The sequence below is a fragment of the Salvelinus sp. IW2-2015 genome, linkage group LG14, assembly GCF_002910315.2.
Source record: "Salvelinus sp. IW2-2015 linkage group LG14, ASM291031v2, whole genome shotgun sequence".
In the NCBI taxonomy this organism is placed as follows: Eukaryota; Metazoa; Chordata; class Actinopteri; order Salmoniformes; family Salmonidae; genus Salvelinus; species Salvelinus sp. IW2-2015.
The window spans coordinates 7802466-7827222 of record NC_036854.1 but is presented as its reverse complement, the minus strand read 5'-3'; the positions used below and the strand labels follow the sequence as shown (position 1 = coordinate 7827222).

The 24757-nt window shown below is 42.4% G+C and overlaps 1 protein-coding gene across 3 annotated transcripts in view; it reads right to left on the bottom strand.

Moving 5' to 3' along the window:
• Window positions 1–310: 310 nt before the first annotated feature.
• The window catches only part of LOC111972536 (protein lin-28 homolog B-like), a 44226-nt gene continuing 19779 nt past the window's right edge, over window positions 311–24757 (bottom strand). For all 3 annotated transcript variants that reach the window (XM_023999541.2, XM_070446487.1, XM_023999539.2), the window contains exon 4: window positions 311–8843. In XM_023999541.2, coding sequence (XP_023855309.1) covers window positions 8552–8843 — 292 coding nt within the window. In that variant the 3' untranslated portion in view covers window positions 311–8551. The remainder of the gene's footprint in view (window positions 8844–24757) is intronic.

Below are 24757 nucleotides of genomic sequence, written 5' to 3'. Positions count from 1 at the left end.
GTTCTGACCTTTCTGCCTGTCCTGACCCGTCCTGTACCTGCCTGACTCTGATTGGATTATGACTATGGATTTGCCTGCCTTGACTTACCGTTTGCCTGCCCCTTGAGACTCGTACTATCCGCCTCCTGTGTCTGCATCTGGGTCTTAGCCTGAGTCTTGATAGTCTAGGTAGTCCTTATAGGTCAGTTTGGGATTCAGCATTCACCTGACAAAATTTAAACAAACGGGATGCGTTTCATCAGGCTAAGTCCCTTTACCTAGACTATGTACAATGCCTGTGTTTCATTGTCAAAACAGACCCACAAATGAGTTTAATGCCAATGTAATATGTTTATTTCCAGTCAAGTAAAACAATTAAGACATTTAAAAAAAATCAAGATTCACAGAATTTTTTTAAGGCAGTATACTTAAATTGGGGCTGTAATAATGAGTGATATGTACACAAAGTAATGTCTCTGTAATGATAAAAGCAATCATTGCTTGGATACTCAATTTACACAAGTGAGGGGACAGGGGTGAGAATACACACCTCTTTAGCCACTAAGGGTGGATAAAAGGCAAAGAACAGAAGAACAGAGCACCGTGGCATTTGAGGTATGTGAACGTCAACCATATTCTGTAATTTCCTAATTAACCCACTGGAGGGCATTGTATGGTGAACTTTAGTTCCCACCTCTTTTTTAGGGTCACTTTAGGGATCAGTCTTGTTCTTGAAGGCTTTATAGATCTCGAGAACTGACTCCCAATACTGGACGTCAACCAGTCTACCAGAATGTGTCTTCCGCATTTAACCCGACCCCTCAGAGGGTAAAAGTAGAAGTCTTAAACCTTTGATGGAATCAAAAAGGAAATGTGGGTCATCGCCAGTAAAATAATTATTGAATATAAACACCTTGAGCGACTGAGGCCTGAAACTCAAATCTTAAAGCAGTGATTTTGGTTCAAATAAGGCTGTTGTTTTCAAATACAATCACTTTTTGGGCTTAGTTGTGGTAAATCTGCTGTGTACAAATTATTATAATTATTTTCCGGCCCCAAGACCATCCACTCCAACAAAAAATCGTCCCGCGTTGAATCTAGTTGTCTACCCCTGCTCTAGTGCGTGTTAGTCAAGTGTCTGGTTTGGCAGCTGCCAGAGATGTTGGGAGTCAACTCTACCACACATGAGAGAGTGTGAAACATTCTCACATTTTCAATGCAGCCTATTAAACAAGTAAATAATCAGATGGTGGCTCAGCCCCCAACAGAAACTTAATCTAAACACAGCCACTTTAGAGAGACCGTATTCTTTTACCTTCACTGAGGCTGAGGCTCTGTTCAAATGTCAAAACCAGCATACCACTTAGTATGGAGCAATTTATTGGCATGTATGCGTTTGAGAAGTGGAGACGTCATAAACATCAAAATTAAAACATTAGCGGTGACACCTCATCAGTTTTGGAGGCAGCATTACATTTGCTCACGAAAAGCAGTGTAGTAACTAACGAACTGAAAATAAATGAATTGTTTCACCCCAGTTAGCCAAGTTGGCAAGCTAGCTAAAGTTATTTACAGTTAGTTAGCAACCGCTCCTATACTCTTTTACTAGCTAACGTAATGCTTTTGTGTCACAAAAATCCCTCCAAAAATACGTACATGCGTATCCACTTTCTATGCGTATTCAGCATGTATTCAAAGTAGTATGTTAGTATGTGTATTGGAACAGAGCCAATGAGAGGTGTTCTCAGTAGAGTCTTCAAATAATTCCCTACCTGACAGTTAAAAACTGACCAGGATAGAAAGAGTAGACAATAAGCAATAAGTACTTACAATGATTCAAAGAACATATACAGTTGAAGTCGGAAGTTTACAGTGGGGCAAAAAAGTATTTAGTCAGCCACCAATTGTCCAGGTTCTCCCACTTAAAAAGGTGAGAGAGGCCTGTAATTTTCATCATAGGTACACTTCAACTATGACAGACAAAATGAGAAAAGAAAATCCAGAAAATCACATTGTAGGATTTTTAATGAATTTATTTGCAAATTATGGTGGAAAATAAGTATTGCACAATTGGTGACTGACTAAATACTTTTTTGCCCCACTGTACATACAGTTAGGTTGGAGTCATTAAAACTTGTTTTTCAACCACTCCACAAATTTCTTGTTAACAAACTATAGTTTTGGCAAGTCGGTTAGGACATCTACTATGTGCAAGACACAAGTAATTTTTCCAACAATTGTTTACAGACAGATTATTTCACTTATAATTCACTGTATCACAATTCCAGTGGGTCAGAAGTTTACATACACTGGGTTGACTGTGCCTTTCAACAGCTTGGAAAATTCCAGAAAATTATGTAATAGCTTTAGAAGCTTCTGATAGGCTAATTGACATCATTAGAGTCAATTGGAGGTGTACCTGTGGTTGAATTTCAAGGCCTACCTTCAAACTCAATGCCTCTTAGCTTGAAATCATGGGAAAATCAAAAGAAATCAGCCAAGACCACAGAAAAACATTTGTAGACCTCCACAAGTTTGGTTCATCCTTGGGAGCATTTTCCAAATGCCTGAAGGTACCACGTTCATCTGTACAAACAATAGTACGCAAGTATAAACTCCATGGGACCACGCAGCCGTCATACTGCTCAGGAAGGAGACGCGTTCTGTCTCCTAGAGATGAACGTACTTTGGTGCGAAAAGTAATCCCAGAACAAGCAAAGGACCTTGTGAAGATGCTGGAGGAAACAGGTACAAAAGTATTTATGTCCATAGTAAAACGAGTCCTATATCGACATAACCTGAAAGACCGCTCAGCAAGGAAGAAGCCACTGCTCCAAAACCGCCATAAAAAGCCAGACTACGGTTTGCAACTGCACTTGGGGACAAAGATCGTACTTTTTGGAGAAATGTCCTCTGGTCTGATGAAACAAAAATAGAAATGTTTGGCCATAATGACCATCGTTATGTTAGGAGGGAAAAGGGGGATGCTTGCAAGCTGAAGAACACCATCCCAACTGTGAAGCACGGGGGTGGCAGCATCATGTTGTGGTGGTGCTTTGCTGGAGGAGGGACTGGTGCACTTCACAAAATAGATGGCATCATGAGGAATGAAAATTATGTGGATATATTGAAGCAACATCTCAAGACATCAGTCAGGAAGTTAAAGCTTGGTCGCAAATGGGTCTTCCAAATGGACAATGACCCCAAGCATACTTCCAAAGTTGTGGCAAAATGGCTTAACGACAACAAAGTCAAGGTATTGGAGTGGCCATCACAAAGCCCTGACCTCAATCCTTTAGAAAATGTGTGGGCAGAACTGAAAAGGCGTGTGCGAGCAAGGAGGCCTACAAACCTGACTCAGTTACACCAGCTGTCAGGAGGAATGGGCCAAAATTAATTGAACTTATTGTGGGAAGCTTGTGGAAGGCTACCTGAAACGTTTGACCCAAGTTAAACAATTTAAAGGCAATGCTACCAAATGCTAATTGAGTGTATGTAAACATTTGACCCACTGGGAATGTGATGAAAGAAATAAAAGCTGAAATAAATCATTCTCTCTACTATTATTCTGACATTTCACATTCTTAAAATAAAYTGGTGATCCTAACTGACCTAAGACAGGGAATTCTTACTAGGTGTAAATGTCAAGAATTGTGAAAAACTGAGATAAAATGTATTTGGCTAAGGTTTATGTAAACTTCCGACTTCAACTGTAAAGCTAATAATTAATAATAATAATATTATCCGTAACGGTGGTACTTTTTGTTCATATGCCGGTGTAAACTAGTCGCTCATGTACTGCAAACTGCAAAGAAGACTATGAGGTGAGCTTGTACTGGAATACTGCAGCCCCCACCCAAAAAAAGAAATCTGTTTTTTTAATCTCAAGAGTTTTTCAGTCAAAAAAAGAATAGTAATATTCATAAACCATTTTTTTAAGGATCTCAACATATGCAAGGTCACAATTAGTACATACATCTACCCATTTCTTAAGAATTATTAATGCCACTCATAACTACGTAGTGTAGTTCACAAAAACAAGAACCAATTGTCTCGAGACAAGACAACTTGTCATTTTCGGAGGTTGTCAAAATGGCTGATATTTAGGTTACTTACTGAGTAGACCAAAGAGAGAAAAAGTGTTATTTGGTAATACGATGGGAATACACAGACAAAACATAGATAGGCACTATCTTCTTGTGCATTTACAGTACAATCCAATTTGTGTCCACCTCATGCCTGTCAAGTGGTTACAATGAGAAATGAGGTTAGGAGAAAAAATATGTACAAACACTTAAACTCACTGGTTGTTGTCTGCAGCTAAGTGTATAGGCCTACATATGCTGGAAAAGCGCACACACACACACACACACACACACACACACACACACACACACACACACACACACACACACACACACACACACACACACACACACACACACACACACACACACACACACACACACACACACACACACACACACACACACACACTTAGCTGGCAGACAGAGTTCACCCTGGATGTGGAGAGTAAGTAAAACGACAAAAAAAACGGCTTTGATTGGAAAAGAGGAGTTGGAGTCACAACTGATCTGCCATTTCAGCGATGTGATTGATTGAAACTGCATTGCGGCTACTGTGCCAACACCGGACGCTTGTAACAAACAACTGTGCAGAGGTGGTAGGGGAGGGGAGAGCCGGGGCTGGGGGCGGGAAAAAACAAAGGAAATGAGGTAGGCTTTTGCTGTAAAAAAAAAAAAAAAGTCCTACAGTTAATCATACAAGATCAATCAAAACATAACATAATAAGAAGAAAATGCACAACTATGTATAACTCGAGAGGTAGTTAGTTACTAATATCAGTACATGAAGAGGTACAGAACCCTTAAACATTACTGTTCAGAGTTCATCGAGCAGTCGGTGGATGATTCCCAAAATAATAAAATATACATTTTTTTGGTTAATTCCCTGAGAACAGTTTATCATCCTGAGAGGAATTGTGGATAAAAAAATATATACATAGTACAAAAATGGGCTGTGCTCGTTGTGTGGTTTAGTCATTCTCTTTTTTCCCCCTCTCCGTTGTGGTCCGCTTATTGGTTTCAATTCGATGCACATCACACATTCAGAAAGCTATACATTAACAACTTCAGTGTTGAACTTTCAGAAATAATCCCTTGAAATACCAAAGGAGCAAGAACAGCAAAGCAAGTCCTGCTTTTAAAATGCCTTCAAAAAAAGCCAAACTCTTTTCTAGAAATGTATACCAAAAAACTGTTGCTTGTCTATGTAATTTGTTTCAGAGCTTGAGAAAACACAAGCTAGTTTGACATCATCGTACGAAGCCACTTGATTTGTCAGCACGTCGAGAAGATACGATTCCAAAGTAACTCTCATTAACTTTGGTGAGGAGAGTCACTTCAGAGTTCTTTTCACATTCAATATGGTCAGAGAAGAGTTGTCATGTTTCATTGGTATAAGCGCTCCTAGAAACTCGCGGAGGATTCATGTCATACGAAAAGCAGCACTTACAATTTTTAATAAATCTCTGGACTATTTGAATAACGAGCAGCAGTGTTTTGGAATCCCATTTTGAGTGGGAAACAGGTGGTACCACAGGCATAGATGGGAGAGGGACAGGGGTGTGTATGTAGGGTTAGAAAGGTATGACATCAGACAGATGTAGAGGGTATGTGATTTGACTAATACTAGGCCTATGACTAGGGGTCCGAGTTTTTCCTATATAGGTAAGGCATTTAATCGGAAAGGAGGAGAGGGGACAGATAGAACGATAGAGAGAGGTAGAGTGATGTGAGAGTGATCAGATATTTTGATAATGCGGAGGGAGGATAAGAGTGAGATGGACTGATAGAAATAAAGAGAGACATAAATGTAGAAGTTACTTCATATTATAAACAGGGAGGGCATTGATTGAACGGGTAAAATGAGTGATGTCACACAGGTCAAAGGGAGAGGTGTGATGGTGCTTGACAATAAAGAATCCTACAGGACTTTCTTAAACTATGACAGAAATAATTTATTCTATACTTAAATGTAATAATTATTTTAGAATATGCTATTCTTTCATACATATATTAATGACTTAAATTGTGACTTCATAAACTGTGACACTATCTTCAACAACCCAAATGTAGATAGTAGAAGTCCAATTAAATAATGGCATTTTTTTCCAATGTTTTGATACTTAAACCTAGAGGTGGATAAAATGGTTTCGTATCTAAGAAGTGTTGTGAGACCGAGTCAAGACCGAGACCGGGAGGGGGGCGAGTCCGAGTCAAGAACGAGACCAGAACAATGCGAGTCCAATTCAAGGCCACGATTGAAATTGTGTCGGATCGCCGCCATAAAAAAAGAGCTAAAAATTTACAGTATTTCTGTAATTGTAATACATTAGCAAACATGTCTAAAAACCTGTTTTCGCTTTGTCATTATGGGGTATTGTGTGTAGATCGATGAGGAAAAACATTTATTTAATCCTTTTTAGAATAACGCTGTAACGTAACAAAATGTGGAACAATTCAAGGGGTTTGTATACTTTCCAAATGCACTGTAGTAAAGGACAGTGTTGTTATGAGTAAGTATCAAAGGTGTTATAAAAGGAGTGTGAATATTTGGCATTGTGAAGCATTGACTGAACGGGGGCTGATAATTCAGATTTTTTTTACGAGTCCTCATTGTCCGAGACTGAGTCAAAACAGTCAAGACAGAGTTAAAATGTATCCAAGACAAGCCCGAGACACTCAATATGTGGTCTGGAGACCGGACTCGAGTAGCCTAACAACTCACACTAAATTCTTCTTCTGCTCTCTCATTCGCTACATACTTTAGTCTGCCGTCATTTAAGATTTTGTGGTGACGAGGGACACGAGGGGCTTGGTACAAAACAAAGTCAACATCAATTGGATCGTCTCTAACCAATCAGAGTATCAAAGCCAATAACACCTTTTCAAACCGCCGCTTTTACCCATGTTTGTTCTAGCTCTGGCCCAAACCATCGGTTCCTGGACCAATCAGATGGCCTCGAATGTGTTGGCATTCGGTGAAGGGTCTGGGAGGTACTCAGATCCAGACTCAATGCGGAGAAGAAATTAACGTCTGTGAGCGTGGCTTAGCGTTTAGCCAGATCAAGGAGTCTGGGTAGCCAGGCAAGGTCTCGAGTGATAAAACACTTTTTCTAAGGCATGTCTTTCTAGGATTACATGAAACAGAATTGTTCATATCAAGTCGACTAGAGGTTGGCCCCAATCTCAAAGCCCGGATCAAACTTCTCGTCCGCCACTGTTGTGTTTTAGGAAAGGAACAACGTCTCTCACACGTTCCTAACAACCCCACTCGCACACAAGCAAGTGTGCACACATGCCTGGATTCAATACTATTCCCCCGCTAGCACTCTGCAGTCAATTGTTAGTACCACTGAACTAGAAAAGCTCATCTTCTGTGGTTCAGGAGTGACAGTTAGGCTTCTTTTCGCAGCAGAAAACTGGTTGCAATGATGTCTTGTGCCAAAATCTACCCTCTGGGGAAGTACACAGCAAAGGTGACTCCACTGCACCAGGCTATGCCACACACACACACACAACCATACAACCAGTTCCTGGTTCTTATGAAGCCATTGCAACCATTGCTTCCCCCCCAGGCAGTTGGTCCAGTTCTGTTTCTGTAAAGCAGAGCGTTGCACATGACCACAAGGGTTATTGAATCAGTGTCCTACACCCCCCCCCCATCCTCTTTCCAACCTTTCACCCTGGTATCCATGGTGCTCGAGCCAGCACTGATCAATAGGTCACACTAAAGCATCATTTGGATTCAGATTTTTTGCGGTTCTATTTTATAGAGGACCAATCAGTGTTTTGCAATCCTGGTCCCGGGGAGTCAAAGGGGTACACATTTGAGTTGTTGATGTGTCACTAACACACCTGATTGTAAATAATCAAAGGCTTGGCGATAAGTTAAATCAAGTGTGTTACTGCGAGGGCAAAAACTCAAATATCCGCGATGAGGAAACACTGGCCTACATCAAGGCCTTTTTTAAAAGTCTTAATGCTAAAAAAGAGGCATCATGATGTTTAGAATAATAATATAATATGTAACACGTGAACCAAAATCTAAAAGGAAACCGAGTTCTATTCAGAAACTACCACACAAAGATTTACGGATGACACCAGTCATCTAACTCAGGTTCACAATCACCCTAACCCTAACCCCTAACACCTAACCCTTACCCCTAACCCCTAACCCTAACCCTGGTTTCTCTTTTAGACCATTTCGTCTCTTGAGCTGCACTGATTGAGAAGTCACACAGTCATTCACATGAGTCCGTATCCCCAGTGATGGTTGCCATAGCTGCCACCAGATGACAGCCAGTAAGTCAGTCACACACATTCACACAAATCCGTACCCCGGTGATCGTTGCCATAACTTCGCTGGTCCCCCCAAAAATATACCTCCCATTTTTTTCACGAGTGTGAGGTAGATTAGGGGTGGGATTTTGGTGGTTCCTTAGGTTAGGGGAGTCAGGGTCAGGGTACACCTCTCCCCATCTCCCCGCCTATTTCCTCCACCTCTGGGGGCCACCACAGTGCGACTGGGGTGGCTCTTCCGGGGAGGACGAGGGGCCATCGAGGGGGGATGAGCCCGAGCGCTCCTCCTCGCCGGGGGGGTACAGGTCGGTCGAGGTAGAGGGGTGCAGGGGGTCCTGAGAGCCAGTGGGGGGTGCCAGTGCCTTTTGGGGACACTGGGCCACCATGTGCATGATGCTCTGGCAGTAGTGGCATTTCTTTGGCTGGGGGGGCAGGCCACACTCCTTGGCATGGTGGTCCAGACCTCCACAGTTATAACAGCTGGAGAGAGGACAGTAGGAGTGGAATGGAGAGAAAGGAGGGAGAGAAGAAGGAACAGGTAAAGGACAGAAAACGCCACCGATTTGCTACTTATATCGAAACAATATTCAATAATTCAAATAAGGATGAATCAACAATTAGATAATGCTTTAATAAAGTAAAAGGCTATAAAGCATTACAATGGCGTTATAATGCATTGCAATTATTGTCATAAGCATCTACACCCCCTTATGTGTATTTATCCTAACATAGAAATCCTCGACCAAACATCATCCATTTTGAGTCAGTTGAAAATGTATCATAGAAAGATGATATATAAGGCCTAATTAGACATTATAAAGGCTCATACAAGCTTATAACATTTACTAATGCATTATACCAGTCGGTGTTATGTAAACTGTTACATACAAGGCCTAATTAGACATTATAAAGGCTCAAACAAGCTTAGAACATTTACTAATGCATTATACCAGTCGGTTTTATGTAAACTGTTACTTAAAAGAATAAAAGCAATTTACAGATATCAACCAAATGCTATGCCCCTTCCTCCACTAGATGGGGGTATAACAAAGGCCACAAGTCCTTTTTGAAATGTGAGCAACAACTCCATCACTACCCAGTAGAGTTTCATCTATACAGTATTTACACAAATCGTGGTGGGGGGGTCCCACTTTAGCGTTCTCCTGGCGACAAACAAATCTAGGTTTTATTAAGTCTTCATAAGCACAACATAGATGCTTTACAGTCATGTAAAAAATGAAGCGGTGCATCATTTTAAAGTACAAGCAAAACACACCACCCTCAATACATTCCTCATATAGGAAGCGTTCTCAATTTGTGCATGGAACACAGTGCATTGAATTGAAAGACTTAATGGCTTGGATGGCTTGAAAAAAAACTATGGCTGGCATTCTGTAGCATTTGATTCTCAGACAGACACAATGGACGGTGAGCACTATAAGACGGGCATCTTGCATTTCTCTTGGTGCATCTCTAAGACCCCTGTTATAAGACAAACACGCCGCTCAATAACAAATCAAGGAGCAGACGTAGAAGAAAGCTGCACTTAATGTGGATGCTGAGATGAAGTGTTCCTCCTCGATGAAAACACATTCCATCTCTCATACTCACACACACTCAATCTCTCATACTCACACACACACACTCCATCTCTCTCTCTCATACTCACACACACACACAACACAACACACACACACACACACACACACACACACACACACACACACACACACACACACACACACACACACACACACACACACACACACACACACACACACACACACACACACACACACACACCACACACCATCACACGACCCCCAAACACACTCACTTCCACTCCATCTCTCTCTCTCATACTCACACACACACACCATCTCCTCTCTCTCAAAATCACTCACACACACACACTCCATCTCTCTCTCTCAAAATCACTCACACACACACACTCCATCTCTCTCTCTCAAAAGCACTCACACACACACACACTCCTTGACACGCAATCACAATAAAAACATTAAGCAAGCGAGCAAGGGTCAAGCCAAATTTCAATTTCAATTGAACTGCCGGAGAAAAGCTGAATTGAAAAAGGCAATGCTATAACTGAAAACGCCATTGCATATATTTTTTAAATTGTACCTTTATTTAACTAGGCAAGTCAGTTAAGAACAAATTCTTATTTACAATGACTGACTACCGGGGAACAGTGGGTTAACTGCCTTGTTCAGGGGGCAGAACAACAGATTGTTACCTTGTCAGCTCAGGGATTCAATCCAGCAACCTTTCAGTTACTGGCCCAACACTCTAACCACTAGGCTACCTGCTGCATATCTCAAACGCAACATCCAATTCAATTACCAGACAGGCTTGAACAGGAGTTGACCTCAGTTCAGAAGATTTCGTACCCTCGATATTTCGATGAACTTCATGTGCTCTTACCGAGCTAAGAAGTGGTGCAAACACACTTCACTGGGACCTTGTGGGTTACTAAGGAACTTGTGGTGGTTACCACGGTAATACTTGGAGGCTGGATGCAGAATGCTGTTAGCATCATGACTGCATTCCACCAAATGGCTCCCTATTCCCTATTCAGAGCACTACCTTTGACCAGAGCCCATAGGTATCTGGTCAAAAGTAGTGCACTAGGGAATAGGAAACCATTTGGGATGCTTCCCCCAACATAGTCTAGACTGCCTCATTTGTCCTTGCCTCCTCAGTGTAGCATATACACATCATCTGCAATATTATAATATTCCTCCCAGGGATTGCTGCTACAATAAAGCATTTGTTGGGTGTCATATGGCCTATTCTCTTTTTATTCTGTTACAAATTCCTGGTTACACAGCAAATGTTTCATTTAACTCTGAAAGTTAACACTGATTAATACTTTAAATGAACACATATATACATAAGTGTTGAGAATAGACTTGGTTTATATTTCAGTGAATATGCTTCAGTGTTGTAGTAATCGAGTCCAGGACTGGGACTTGACTTGGACTCGAGTCAAGATTTTCATGACTCGTGAATCAACCTCGACCAGTGCGGACTTGGACTCAACCGGTAGTGACTTTATTGTCCAGAAATCTCTCTTTGTTGCATAATTTAACATACTATGTACAACAGCAAATGTTAGAGAGCTGTYTTATCTAGTTATCCTTACAATGTGCAACAGAATAGCAGAATTTAGATTGAAAAAATGGTTGTATGGCAGGTTTTAGCACTAACAAGGGACTCGTGAATCAACTCACTGATTTGCTTTATGTCATAGTCCGTTTGACGTTTTCTTGGAATTTACAAGGAAAAATGGTACTGGTGAAATTATTATTTTACAATGAATCGTTGAAAGATTTTAGAAGCAATAGAAATGCGTTTATTAATGTCTCCATAATTGTTTGCCACATTTCTTCTACTACAGTCACCTTAAAGCAGGAATCTGCTACCCCCTGCCGTCCCACTGCTTCTGTATCTGCTCGGTCATTAGTATTGTCTGACCGCCACAGCACCGTAGTTATTGTTTTGGTTTCACCATGGTCCTGGGGCGGACAGTGATAAAATAATATAGAAAAACAGTCTTTTTTTTTGCTGTCCCCACTACAAAACAAATAAAATCATTAATTACATGAAATTTGGTCCGTGAAACACTGAATTTAAATACTGTAGGATTTCCATTCATTCTATGGAGGGCTGCTCTTTCTGCGGTGACTTAGCCTCTCATTGGCTAATACATAGTGTGACGACCCTCCCACTCTGTCTGCCGATATTCTTTCTCTTCGCTCTTCTTTTCCTTGATAGGACGTCGGTGGGCGGAGCTGGGAGGGTCGTCAGCGATAACGGGACGCACCTGGACCCGGGTGTGTCCCAGGATAAATACACCTCTTCCCCAGTCATTGAGACTCTCTTCATGCAGACACACTGTTAGATTTTGGTTGTGGCTGTTTTGTTTGCTTTGGCACCTTTCAACACCCCTCATTATCACGTCTATGTACGCAACCACTCACTTACACCGCTGATTACTGACTACACACATCGGTGTTAACTGTATTTACGTTACCTCAGTTAATAAATACATTTGTGCTATTCCTAATCTCCACGTCGTCTCCCTTTTTGTTATGGACTTTGAGCCGATTCGTGCCAAAAGCATCGACAATCTAGTGTTCATATACTGTACATCATTGGCTGAAACAGGACCCTTGAATCCAATGTGACGAACTCTATTGCTAAGAGGTCATTTAGACCTATTCTTAACTCTGGTTTACGGTCTTGATTAAAGATGGATTGAGTGGTAAAATATTCCTTTGTTTGAGTGAACATTCATTCAGTTAAGGAAAAACAGTTAAAAGTACTTCTCAGCATTTCCCAAACCCCTAATATTATACTTTTTTAGGTCTCTTGCCCCAGAATGTACACAATATATGCAAAAGTATGTGGACACCCCTTCAAATTAGTGAATTTGGCTATTTCAGCCACACCCGTTGCTAACAGGTATATAAAATCAAGCACACAGCCATGCAATCTCAATAGAGAAACATTGGCAGTACAATGGCCTTACTGAAGAGCTCAGTGACTTTCAACGTGGCACCGTCATAGGATGCCACCTTTCCAACAAGTCAGTTTGTCAAATTTCTGCCCTGCTAGAGCTGCACTAGTCAACCGTAAGTGCTGTTATTGTGAAATGGAAACATCTAGGAGCAACAACGGCTCAGCAGCGAAGTGGTATACCATCCAAGCCCACAGAACGGGACCACCGAGTGCTGAAGCGTGTAGTATGTCAAAATTGTAACTATCCTCTGTTGCAACACTCACTACCGAGTTCCAAACTGCCTTTGTAAGGAACGTTAGCACAATAACTGTTCGTCAGGAGCTTCAAAAAATGGGTTTCCATTGCCTAGCAGCCGCACACAAGCCTAAGATGCGCAATCCCAAGCGTGATGGTGTAAAGCTTGCCGCCATTGGACTCTGGAGCAGTGGAAACGCATTCTCTGGAGTGATGAATCACGCTTCACCATCTGGCAGTCCAACGTACAAATCTGGGTTTGGCGGATGCCAGTAGAACGCTACCTGCACCAATGCATAGTGGTGGAGGAGGAAAAATGGTCTGGGGCTGTTTTTCATGGTTCGGGCTATGCCCCTTAGTTCCAGTAAAGGGAAATCTACAGAATACAATGACATTCTAGACAATTCTGTGCTTCCAACTTTGTGGCAACAGTTTGGGGAAGGCCCTTTCCTGTTTCAGCATGACACTGCCCCCGTGCAAATAGCGAGGTCCATACAGAAATGGTTTGTCGAGATCGGTTTGGGAGAACTTGACTGATTTGCACAGAGCCCTGGCCTCAACCCCATGGAACACCTTTGGGATGAATTGGAACGCCGACTGCGAGCCATGCCGAATCGCACAACATCTGTGCCTGACATCAATAATGCTCTTGTGGCTAAATGGAAGCAAGTCCCGCAGCAATGTTCCAACATCTAGTGGAATGACTTCCCAGAAGAGTGGAGGCTGTTATAACAGCAAAGGGGGGGGGCCAACTCCAGTATAATGCCCATGATTTTGGAATGAGATGTACGACGAACAGGTGTCCACATACTTTTGGTCATGTAGTGTATATAATATATAGAATATTGGAATGCAGTACTTCTACACTGTGTTCAAGTATAGTTGTAGTTATAGCTCTGGACAGCAGGGAGAAGAGTAGCGCTAAGCCTGTCGCATGCTTCACAGTCGAAACACTTTGCGCACATATTATGACAACATTTTGTGACGTTTTTGTTTGTTTTGGTGTTTTCCAGGTTTTTTCCCGGCTGTTCGTGTACACACAAAACAATATAGAGGAAAGTCGAAGTTCGGTAGCTGAAGTCTCCGCCCCTTCGTCGGTGATTGGTGTACAGTACTACTCCTAGTGGAAGTGGGAACTATGGACGGCATTCTTCAATGAAGTGTTCGTTGTCATCCATTGACAGACGACTAATTTTCATGCAATTTATTTCACTTGAGAAATACTGCACCAAACATCTTAGTTAGTTGTAAAATTGCACGACTAACACCTCTAAAGCAAAAACGTAAACATTTAATACAGATTTCTTGATTCATCTTATCTTGGACTATTTTGAGGAAGTGTTTCTGGCTATGTTGTTGCTACGGTGGCTCAAGAGGGTTTTAAAGCTAATTTCCTGCAATTCTACACATATTGCCATGAGGCAGAGAAAACCTTGCAGTTTTAAAGCTTAAAGTAACTGCCCGGTGTTTCCAGATTCCTAAGAAATATGACCAATAATTAATTACAATATGAGTTCAAAAGTTTTCCTTCCGTCCATAGCACGACTCCAACACCATCACTGACTTATGATCACTGACAACGATGAGACAGCCTATAGGGAGGAGGTCAGAGACCTGGCCGTGTGGTACCAGAATAACAACCTCTCCCTCAATGTGATCAAGACAAAGGAGATGATGTATGCTATGTAAACGGCTCAATATCCACCGGATGTGTACCAAACTCACTAAAAGTGGCAGTAATAAAGCCTCTCTTGAAAAAGCCAAACCTTGACCCGGAAAATATAAAAAACTATCGGCCTATATCGAATCTTCCATTCCTCTCAAAAAWWWTWGAAAAAGCTGTTGCGCAGCAACTCACTGCCTTCCTGAAGACAAACAATGTATACGAAATGCTTCAGTCTGGTTTTAGACCCCATCATAGCACTGAGACTGCACTTGTGAAGGTGGTAAATHACCTTTTAATGGCGTCAGACCGAGGCTCTGCATCTGTCCTCGTGCTACTAGACCTTAGTGCTGCCTTTGACACCATCGATCACCACATTCTTTTGGAGAGACTGGAAACCCAAATTGGTCTACACGGACAAGTTCTGGCCGGGTTTAGATCTTACCTGTCGGAAAGATATCAGTTTGTCTRTGTGAATGGTTTGTCCTCTGACAAATCAACTGTACATTTCGGTGTTCCWCAAGGTTCCGTTTTAGGACCACTATTGTTTTCACTATATATTTTACCTCTTGGGGATGTDATTCGAAAACATAATGTTAACTTTCACTGCTATGCGGATGACACACAGCTGTACATTTCAATGAAACATGGTGAAGCCCCTCAAAATTGCCTCGCTAGAAGCCTGTGTTTCAAGACATAAGGAAGTGGATGGCTGCAAACTTTCTACTTTTAAACTGGACAAAACAGAGATGCTTGTTCTAGGTCCAAGAAACAAGAGATCTTCTGTTAATCTGACAATTAATCTTGATGGTTGTAAAGTCGTCTCAAAATAAAACTGTGAAGGACCTCGGCGTTACTCTTGACCCTGATCTCTCTTTTGACGAACATATCAAGACTGTTTCAAGGACAGCTTTTTTCCATCTACGTAACATTGCAAAAATCAGACATTTTCTGTCCAAAAATGATGCAGAAAAATTAATCCATGCATTTGATACTTCTAGGTTAGACTACTGCAATGCTCTACTTTCGCGGCTACGGATAAAGCACTAAATAACTTCAGTTAGTGCTAAATACGGCTGCTAGAATCCTGACTAGAACCAAGAAATTTGATCATATTACTCCAGTGCTAGCCTCCCTACACTGGCTTCCTGTTAAGGCAAGGGCTGATTTCAAGGTTTTATTGTTAACCTATAAAGCGTTACATGGGCTTGCTCCTACCTATCTTCTCGGGTTGGTCCTGCCGTACATACCTACACGTACGCTACGGTCACAGAACGCAGGCCTCCTAATTGTCCTAGAATTTTAAGCAAACAGCGGGAGGCAGGCCTTTCTCTATAAGATCTCCATTTTTATGGAATAGTCTGCCTCCATGTGAGAGACGCAGACTCGGTCTCAACTTTAAGTCTTTACTGAAGACTTATCTCTTCAGTAGGTCATATGATTGAGTGTAGTCTGGCCCAGGAGTGTGAAGGTGAACGGAAAGGCTCTGGAGCAACGAACCCGCTTGCTGTCTCTGCCTGGCCGGTTCCCCTCTCTCCACTGGGATTCTTTGCCCTAACCCTATTACAGGGGCTGAGTCACTGGCTTACTGGTGCTCTTTCATGCCGTCCCTAGGAGGGGTGCGTCACTTGAGTGGGTTGAGTTACTGACGTGATCTTCCTGTCTGGGTTGGCGCCCCCTTGGTTTGTGCTGTGGTGGAGATCTTTGTGGCCATACTCGGCCTTGTCTCAGGATTGTAAGTTGGTGGTTGAAGATATCCCTCTAGTGGTGTGGGGGCTGTGCTTTGGCAGAGTGGGTGGGGTTATATCCTTCCTGTTTGGCCCTGTCCGGGGGTATCATCGATGGGGCCAACAGTGTCTCCTGACCTCCTCCTGTCTCAGCCTCCAGTATTTATGCTGCAGTAGTTTATGTGTCGGGGGCTAGGGTCAGTTTGGTTATACCTGGAGTACTTCTCCTATCTTATCAGTGTCCTGTGTGAATTTAATTATGCTCTCCCTAATTCTCTCGTTCTTCTTTCTTTCTCTCTCTCGGAGAACCTGAGCCTAGGACATACGTCACGGCAAACCGGGCATGATGACTCCTTGCTGTCCCCAGTCCACCTGGCCCTGCTGCTATTCCAGTTTCAACTGTTCTGCCTGCGGTTATGGAACCCCTACCTGTCCCAGACCTGCTGTTTTCAATTCTTAATGATGCGGCTATGAAAAGCCAACTGACATTTATTCCTGATATTATTTGACCATGCTTGTCACTTATGAACATTTTGAACATCTTGGCATAGTTCTGTTATAATCTCCACCCAGCACAGCCAGAAGAGGACTGGCCACCCCTCATAGCCTGGTTCCTCTCTAGGTTTCTTCCTAGGTTTTGGCCTTTCTAGGGAGTTTTTCCTAGCCACCGTGCTTCTACACCTGCATTGCTTGCTGTTTGGGGTTTTAGGCTGGGTGTCTGTACAGCACTTTGAGATATTAGCTGATGTACGAAGGGCTATATAAAATAAACTTGATTTGATTTGATGATTGTGGGACTACAGGAAAAGGAGGACCGTGCACGCCCCCATTCTCATCGACGAGGCTGTAGTGGAGCAGGTTGAGAGCCTCAAGTTCCTTGGTGTCCACATCACCAACAAACTATTATGGTCCAAACACACCAAGACAGTCGTGAAGAGGAGACTGAAAAGATTTGGCATGGGTCCTCAGATCCTCAAAAAGTTATACAGTTGCACCATCGAGAGCATCTTGACTGGTTGTGTCACTGCCTGGTATGGCAACTGCGCGGCCTCCAACCACAAGGCACTACAGAGGGTAATGCGTACGGCCAAGTACATCACTGGGGCCAAGCTTCCTGCCATCCAGGACCTCTATACCAGGCGGTGTCAGAGGAAGGCCCTAAAACTTGTCAAAGACTCCAGCCACCCTAGTCATAGACTGTTCTCTCTGCTGCCGCACGGCAAGCGGTACCGGAGCTACTCTCTGTTTATTATCTATGCATAGTCACTTTAACTCCTACAACTCCTACAACTCCTACATGTACATATTACCTCAATTACCTCGATTAACCTGTACCCCCGCACATTGACACGGTACCGATACCCCCTGTACATAGCCTCGCTACTGTTATTTTACTGCTGCTCTTTAATTATTTGTTATTTTTACTTGTCTATTTTTACTTAACATTTAATTGATAAGTAAAGGTCATTCTTTGACCACAAATACAAGTATATGACGAGTCAACAACATTATTTGGGTATGAGCTAACGGAATGTAAACATTTAAAAGTGAGATTTGTAGTCGACAGTTACTGTAAATTAAGTGCATTTTTGGGGAACACAAACATTTGTAAATGTATAATTGGTGGAGTACTGTGGATACCAATAGCCCTGTGAGCCTCCCAGTCCTATGTTGCCCATGATTAGGAACATAKATTTTAAGTTAATAATATTACATTGTTTTGTTTTGTATTACACCGTCTAAACTTATTTCACAGATCCCTTGGTCAGATTATTTGATTTTGTATTTTTTTTTATCTGGCTGCGGATCCTCTGCAGTACCTCTACCAAAGTAGAACCCACTTTGATATCCCCTGCTTTCGGGAGTATGCAAGCACAGACGTTTGCTTTGCCTAGCCGGGTTCTGCTAGGAGCAAACCCAACATTAGTATGTGGATGTCTTGACGGCTTCAGTAGCGCAGCACTGTGACCCCTTATATGGAACGGGAACACAGAACCAAGAGGTTTAATCAGGCTCAAGTACCTGCCACCTACATACCAACACAGCTTCCAATCCGAAGCACAATCAGAACACCACTGAGATAACAAACCACAAAGTACTCCAATTATCCAAACTACACTGAAATAACCAGGGAACCCTTTCGGCAGATAAGGGGGAGTAATCGTGGGATTGGATAGCCAGACTAGTATAGTAATGACACAGTGATTTGGTCTATGCAGATATTGCTCTCACATCTACTGTAGTGTTGCATGGTATACCAAAACGTCTGTACTTTTTCAATACTAGAACATGAAAAACGGTTTGGCACTAGAATGTGTTACCTTCGGTACTTCTGTCAAATGTGTCTCACGTCATATACGGTCTGAGATGAGCGAGTCTGTCTAGGAATTTGTCTGAATCTTCTCAAGGTGGCAGTAGTAAGCTAGCCAGGCTCCTTGCGCTTGCGCATGCTGCTGTCACAGTGCGAGACACTTTTGAGAAGCGAGAGAGAGAAAATGGCGTCAACATAGCTTCTTCTAACGAAAACATCATACCTCCACTCCAGCAGGTTGTTTACTACAAAACTGGCTCCAGAAGCGAAATATGTGAATACTTTGCTTACAGAGCAGATGAAGACCAGCCTACCGAAAAGAAAAAAAACTATGCAAAAGGTGTTACAAAGCAGTGCAGTGCAAGGGAGGTTTACCTCCAAAAATACATAAAAAAAACATTTTACACATTACGTTTGCTTTGTAACATTATTCTACCAGCAACTAAATTCAAATGATTTTGGAGCGACAATGACATATATTATTTTCAGCATTATACAGTAATATGATAGCCAGCCAGCAGCCCTGGGCGAAGCATTGCACCCTGGGAGTCGTAGTATGCTAGGTAAAATCCATTGTATTTCTATGGTGTGTAGACTAGACTGAGTGTACAAAACATTAGGAACACCTGCTCTTTCCATGACATAGACTGATATGGTGAAAGCCATGATCCCTTATTAATGTAATTTGTTAAATCCACTTCAAATCAGTGTAGATGAACGGGAGGAGACAGGTTAAAGAAGGATTTTTAAGCCATGAGAATTGAGTCATGGAATGTATATGTGTACCATTCAGAGGGTGAATAGGCTAAACAAAATATTTATGTACCTTTGAACGGGGTATGGTAGTAGGTGCCAGGCGCACCAGTTTGTGTCAAAAACTGCAACGCTGCTGAGTTTTTCACGCTCAACCGTTTCCTGTGTGTATCAAGAATGGTCCACCTCCCAAAGGACATCCAGCCAACTTGACACAACTGTGGGAAGCATTGCAGTCAACATTGGCCAGCATCCCTGTGGAACGCTTCGACACCTTGTGTGCCCCTAAGAATTGAGGCTGTTCTGAGGGCAAAACGGACGGGCAACTCAACATTAGGAAAGTGTTTTTATATTTAAGCAATAAGGCACGGGGGGGTGTGGCATAGGGTCAATTTACCACAGCTAAGGGCTGTTCTTAGTCACAACGCAACGCAGAGTACCTGGATACAGCCCTTAGCCGTGGTATATTGGCCATATACCACAAACCCCAAAGGTGCCCTATTGCTATTATAAACTGGTTACCAACCTAATTAGAGCAGTAAAAATAAAGGTTTTGTCACACTTTGTGATATACGGTCTGAAACACCACAGCTGTCAGCCAATCAGCAATCAGGGCCCAAACCACCCAGTTTATAATGGAATATAGAAGCTTCAGAAACAAGCTTTAAAGTGTTTATTATGTCGTTTTGGAACTAAACTATGAATTTAATACATTAAATTATGTACCTGTAATGAATAATGAATCCTAGGTTTAATAAATGTCAATTTGGCCCAATATTATGGCCATAGATGAGCAAATTAAGCCCGATATGTATCGAATTACAATTTTTTAAACAGTTTAGCTGTAATTGTAAAATTATTTTGTATGCTCTGAGTCTCAGATATGGTTTTGCATAAGGAACATTTTAGATAGTCTTCTGTTATTTAATATGGTGTTTTATTTTTGAGAGAAATTTAATCTAGAATAGAAGATGTTCTATTTGTTATTTTAGTTGTTCTATTGGTTATGAGATGGAAAAAGCGTTTTTTTAAAGGCATAATCAGGGAGATTTCCTGCTGTTCAAGGGTTAGCCTGCCCTATAGCCATTGATTGTTGAAGAATTAGAAGAAATGCCTTACGAGCTGTGTGTGTGAATTTGAGAGTAGTTCCATTTCTTCAGCACTGCAAGTGGCGGAGGGGCTGCCGTTGGGGCTAAATACACAAACTCCAGACTGTGGCTTTAATGTACACTGTACAGTGTAGCTATGTGAAGTAGCCTCCTACGAAGGAGCCAGATATAGCTCTATCTGGCTATATTAACTGGCTCTCTGTGTTCACTGCAGCACCAGGTGCACAGACACATGGAGAGTAGGAACTGCATGTTCTCTCAGTAGAAGAGGAGACGGGAGGGAGGGAGGGAGGGCACAGATACAGCAATCATCAAGCTATTTCAGGGCGTTCCATATAAGCCTTGGGGACTATACAAGACATTTAAAAAATACTAATGTCGGGAAAGAGCTCACATTTAACGATCACTTCTATTGAAAATCTTAAGTCTTGCGCTCGTAATAGGGCAAAACAACACCACACACTGTATTCAGTCTTCAGACATCAAATCCAATTGTATTTGTCACATGCTTTGTAAACAACAGGTGTAGACTAACAGTGAAAATGCTTACTTACAGGTCCTTTTCCAACAATGCAGAGTTAAAGATATAACATTTAAATAATAATAGAAAGTGACACGAAGTCAGGCCCTCCAGATAGCATATGACGACGTCATAAGCCATGAAAAAACTCAGGAAATTAGCTTTATAACTACACCATTTTCTCCCAGCCTCATGACAAAATGTGTAGAATAGCAGGAAATTAGCTCAGGGATTCTTGAAAGTCGTGACAATCCTTGTCGGGCAGGGAAACGTATTGTTGCATTATTTAAGCTTAAAAGTTACATTTAGGGGGATTTTCTAAATTTTATTTCCATGTCGGCTCTATGCCTGGAATAATGGAAATTAACTAAAAAGTGTATCGTATGTAGTTTCTTGAAATAGCCCTCCGTGACTTTAAATAATATTTATCTCAAAACTTTGATTCTTAAAAGATGTGTCTGGAGATTTGGTCAAATCCTAAATGAATCAGGAATGAGCAGGGTCAGCCATACCATAAGGACCTTATACGTGTCATGATCTGTAAAGTTCTCTACTTTTGATCGATTTAAACAAACAATATTGCAATCACCATGTTCACAACCATAAACTGTCAACTCCATCTGCCTGACAGATTAGAATAGAATATGAATTTTGGTTCAAATATGTTACATTTAATAAGGTTTTAGAGTCAGGAAAAACTTAATTGCTACTGTGTTTACCATTGTTGTCTAAACTTGACTCTGCCAGAGTCCTGAAAGATTTCATAGAATTGTTCTGTTTCATTTGGAGATTTTCAAATGAATCATTTTCCATATTTTACAAATGAACTTACTTTCTAAGACAAAAATATGTCAGTTTTGAATATCTGTCGTCAACAGCAAGCACTTCGATTGTTTAAGCATATGTTGCAGAACAGTGATTAAGGGGGTTAGCCAGCAGTGACGGAGTTGACAAGCCACTGATGGTTAACCCCTTAATCACTGTTCTGCAACAGATGCTTAAACAATTGAAGTACTTGCTGTGCTAGACCGAAGGGAAAATGTTTACTTTATAAATGTTGTGTTACGCTCTAAATCTAGACAAACATGCCAAAATGCTGAAGACATTATCCCTGGAGCTTTTAATAGCGCTCATAAATAAAACAAAAAGAACATTGGAGATTTGAATAATCTAATGTTAGAATTAAACAATCAAGGCCTTTAAACAGTTTTCGGACAATAATTGTAAAAAAATGAAATGCCTGGAGGAGTTGAAAAAAATGCAATTTGTTGCATTTTAAATACAAATAGGAGGTTGTTCTTTTACATGGTGTGATAGCTGATTGGTCTATCAAAATATATATTTAAAATGTTGTTAATATTAAGACAAATATTTGTGGAGAAAAAGTTGATTGTCCTGTCTTTCAAGAATCCCTGAGCACTAAAACAGCAACATGTTCTGTAAGCCTCATAGCAAAACGTGCAAAATAGCATGACATTAGCTATACAACTGCACATTCTCTCTGCCCCAATGGGGTTCGGGAGGGGCCTTTGCTTGGACCTTTGGACAGGGCCCCGCAGAACTCCACTACACCACTGATAGAGGGAGTACCAGTACTGAGTCGATATGCAGAGGTACCAAGTAATTCAGGTAGCTATGTACATACAGGTAGGGGTAGAGTGACAAGGCAACAGGGTAGATAAGACAGTAGCAGCAGCTTATGTGGAGAGTATGAAAGTGTGTGTGTGTGTGCGTGCGTGTGTGTGTGTGTGCGTGCGTACATTATGTGTGTGTGTGGGCGTGTATGTGTGTGTGTGTAAGTATGTGTGAGTGTGTAAGTATGTGTGAGTGTGTGCGTCCCTTCCGTCTTCAAGAGAGCGAGAGTTGCACCCCTTCTGAAAAAACCTACACGCGATCACCTCCGATGTCAACAACTACAGACCAGTATCCCTTCTTTCTTTCTCTCCAAAACTCTTGAACGTGCCGTCCTTGGCCAGCTCTCCTGCTATCTCTCTCAGAATGACCTTCTTGATCCAAATCAGTCAGGTTTCAGACTAGTCATTCAACTGAGACTGCTCTTTCTTGTGTCACGGAGGCGCTCGCACTGCTAAAGCTAAACTCTCTCTTCCTCTGCTCTCATCCTTCTAGACCTATCGGCTGCCTTTGATACTGTGAACCATCAGATCCCCTCCTCCACCCTCTCCGAGCTGGGCATCTCCGGCGCGGCCCACGCTTGGATTGCGTCCTACCTGACAAGTCGCTCCTACCAGGTGGCGTGGCGAGAATCTGTCTCCGCACCACGTGCTCTCACCACTGGTGTCCCCCAGGGCTCTGTTCTAGCCCTCTCCTATTCTCGCTATACCCAAGTCACTTGGCTCTGTCATATCCTCACATGGTCTCTCCTATCATTGCTATGCAGACGACACACAATTAATCTTCTCCTTTCCCCCTCTGATAACACAGGTGGTGAATCGCATCTCTGCATGTCTGGCAGACATATCAGTGTGATGACGGATCACCACCTCAAGCTGAACCTTGGCAAGACGGAGCTGCTCTTCTCCTGGGGAAGGACTGCCCGTTCCATGATCTCGCCATCACGGTTGACAACTCCATTGTGTCCTCCTCCCAGAATGCTAAGAACCTTGGCGTGATCCTTCACACCCTGTCGTTCTCCAACTAACATCAAGGCGGTGACCCGTTCCTGTTAGGTTCATGCTCTACAACATTCGCAGAGTACGACCCTGCCTCACGCAGGAAGCGGCGCAGGTCCTAATCCAGGCACTTGTCATCTCCCGTCTGGATTACTGCAACTCGCTGTTGGCTGGGCTCCCTGCCTGTGCCATTAAACCCCTACAACTCATCCAGAACGCCGCAGCCGTCTGGTGTTCAACTTTCCCAAGTTCTCTCACGTCACCCCGCTCCTCCGCTCTCTCCACTGGCTTCCAGTTGAAGCTCGCATCCGTTACAAGACCATGGTGCTTGCCTACGGAGCTGTGAGGGGAACGGCACCTCCGTACCTTCAGGCTCTGAATCAGGCCTACACCCAAACAAGGGCACTGCGTTCATCCACCCTCTGGCCTGCTCGCCTCCCTACCTCTGAGGAAGTACAGTTCCCGCTCAGCCCAGTCACAAAACTGTTCGCTGCTCTGGACCCCAATGGTGGAACAAACTCCCTCACGAGCGCCAGGTCAGCGGAGTCAATCACCACCTTCCGGAGACACCTGAAACCCACCTCTTTAAGGAATACCTAGGATAGGATAAAGTAATCCTTCTAACCCCCCCCCCCCCTTAAAGAGTTACGATGCACTATTGTAAAGTGGTTGTTCCACTGGATATCATAAGGTGAATGCACCAATTTGTAAGTCGCTCTGGATAAGAGCGTCTGCTAAATGACTTAAATGTAAATGTAATGTAAATGTGTGGGTAAAGTCCAGTGTGTGTGCATAGTCAGTGCAAGACAGTTAGGTACAAGACAAAAGGATAATTGCAGGTGGTCCAGCTAGCTATTTGATTAGCTATTTATCAGTCTTATTTAGCAGTCTTATGGCTTGGGGG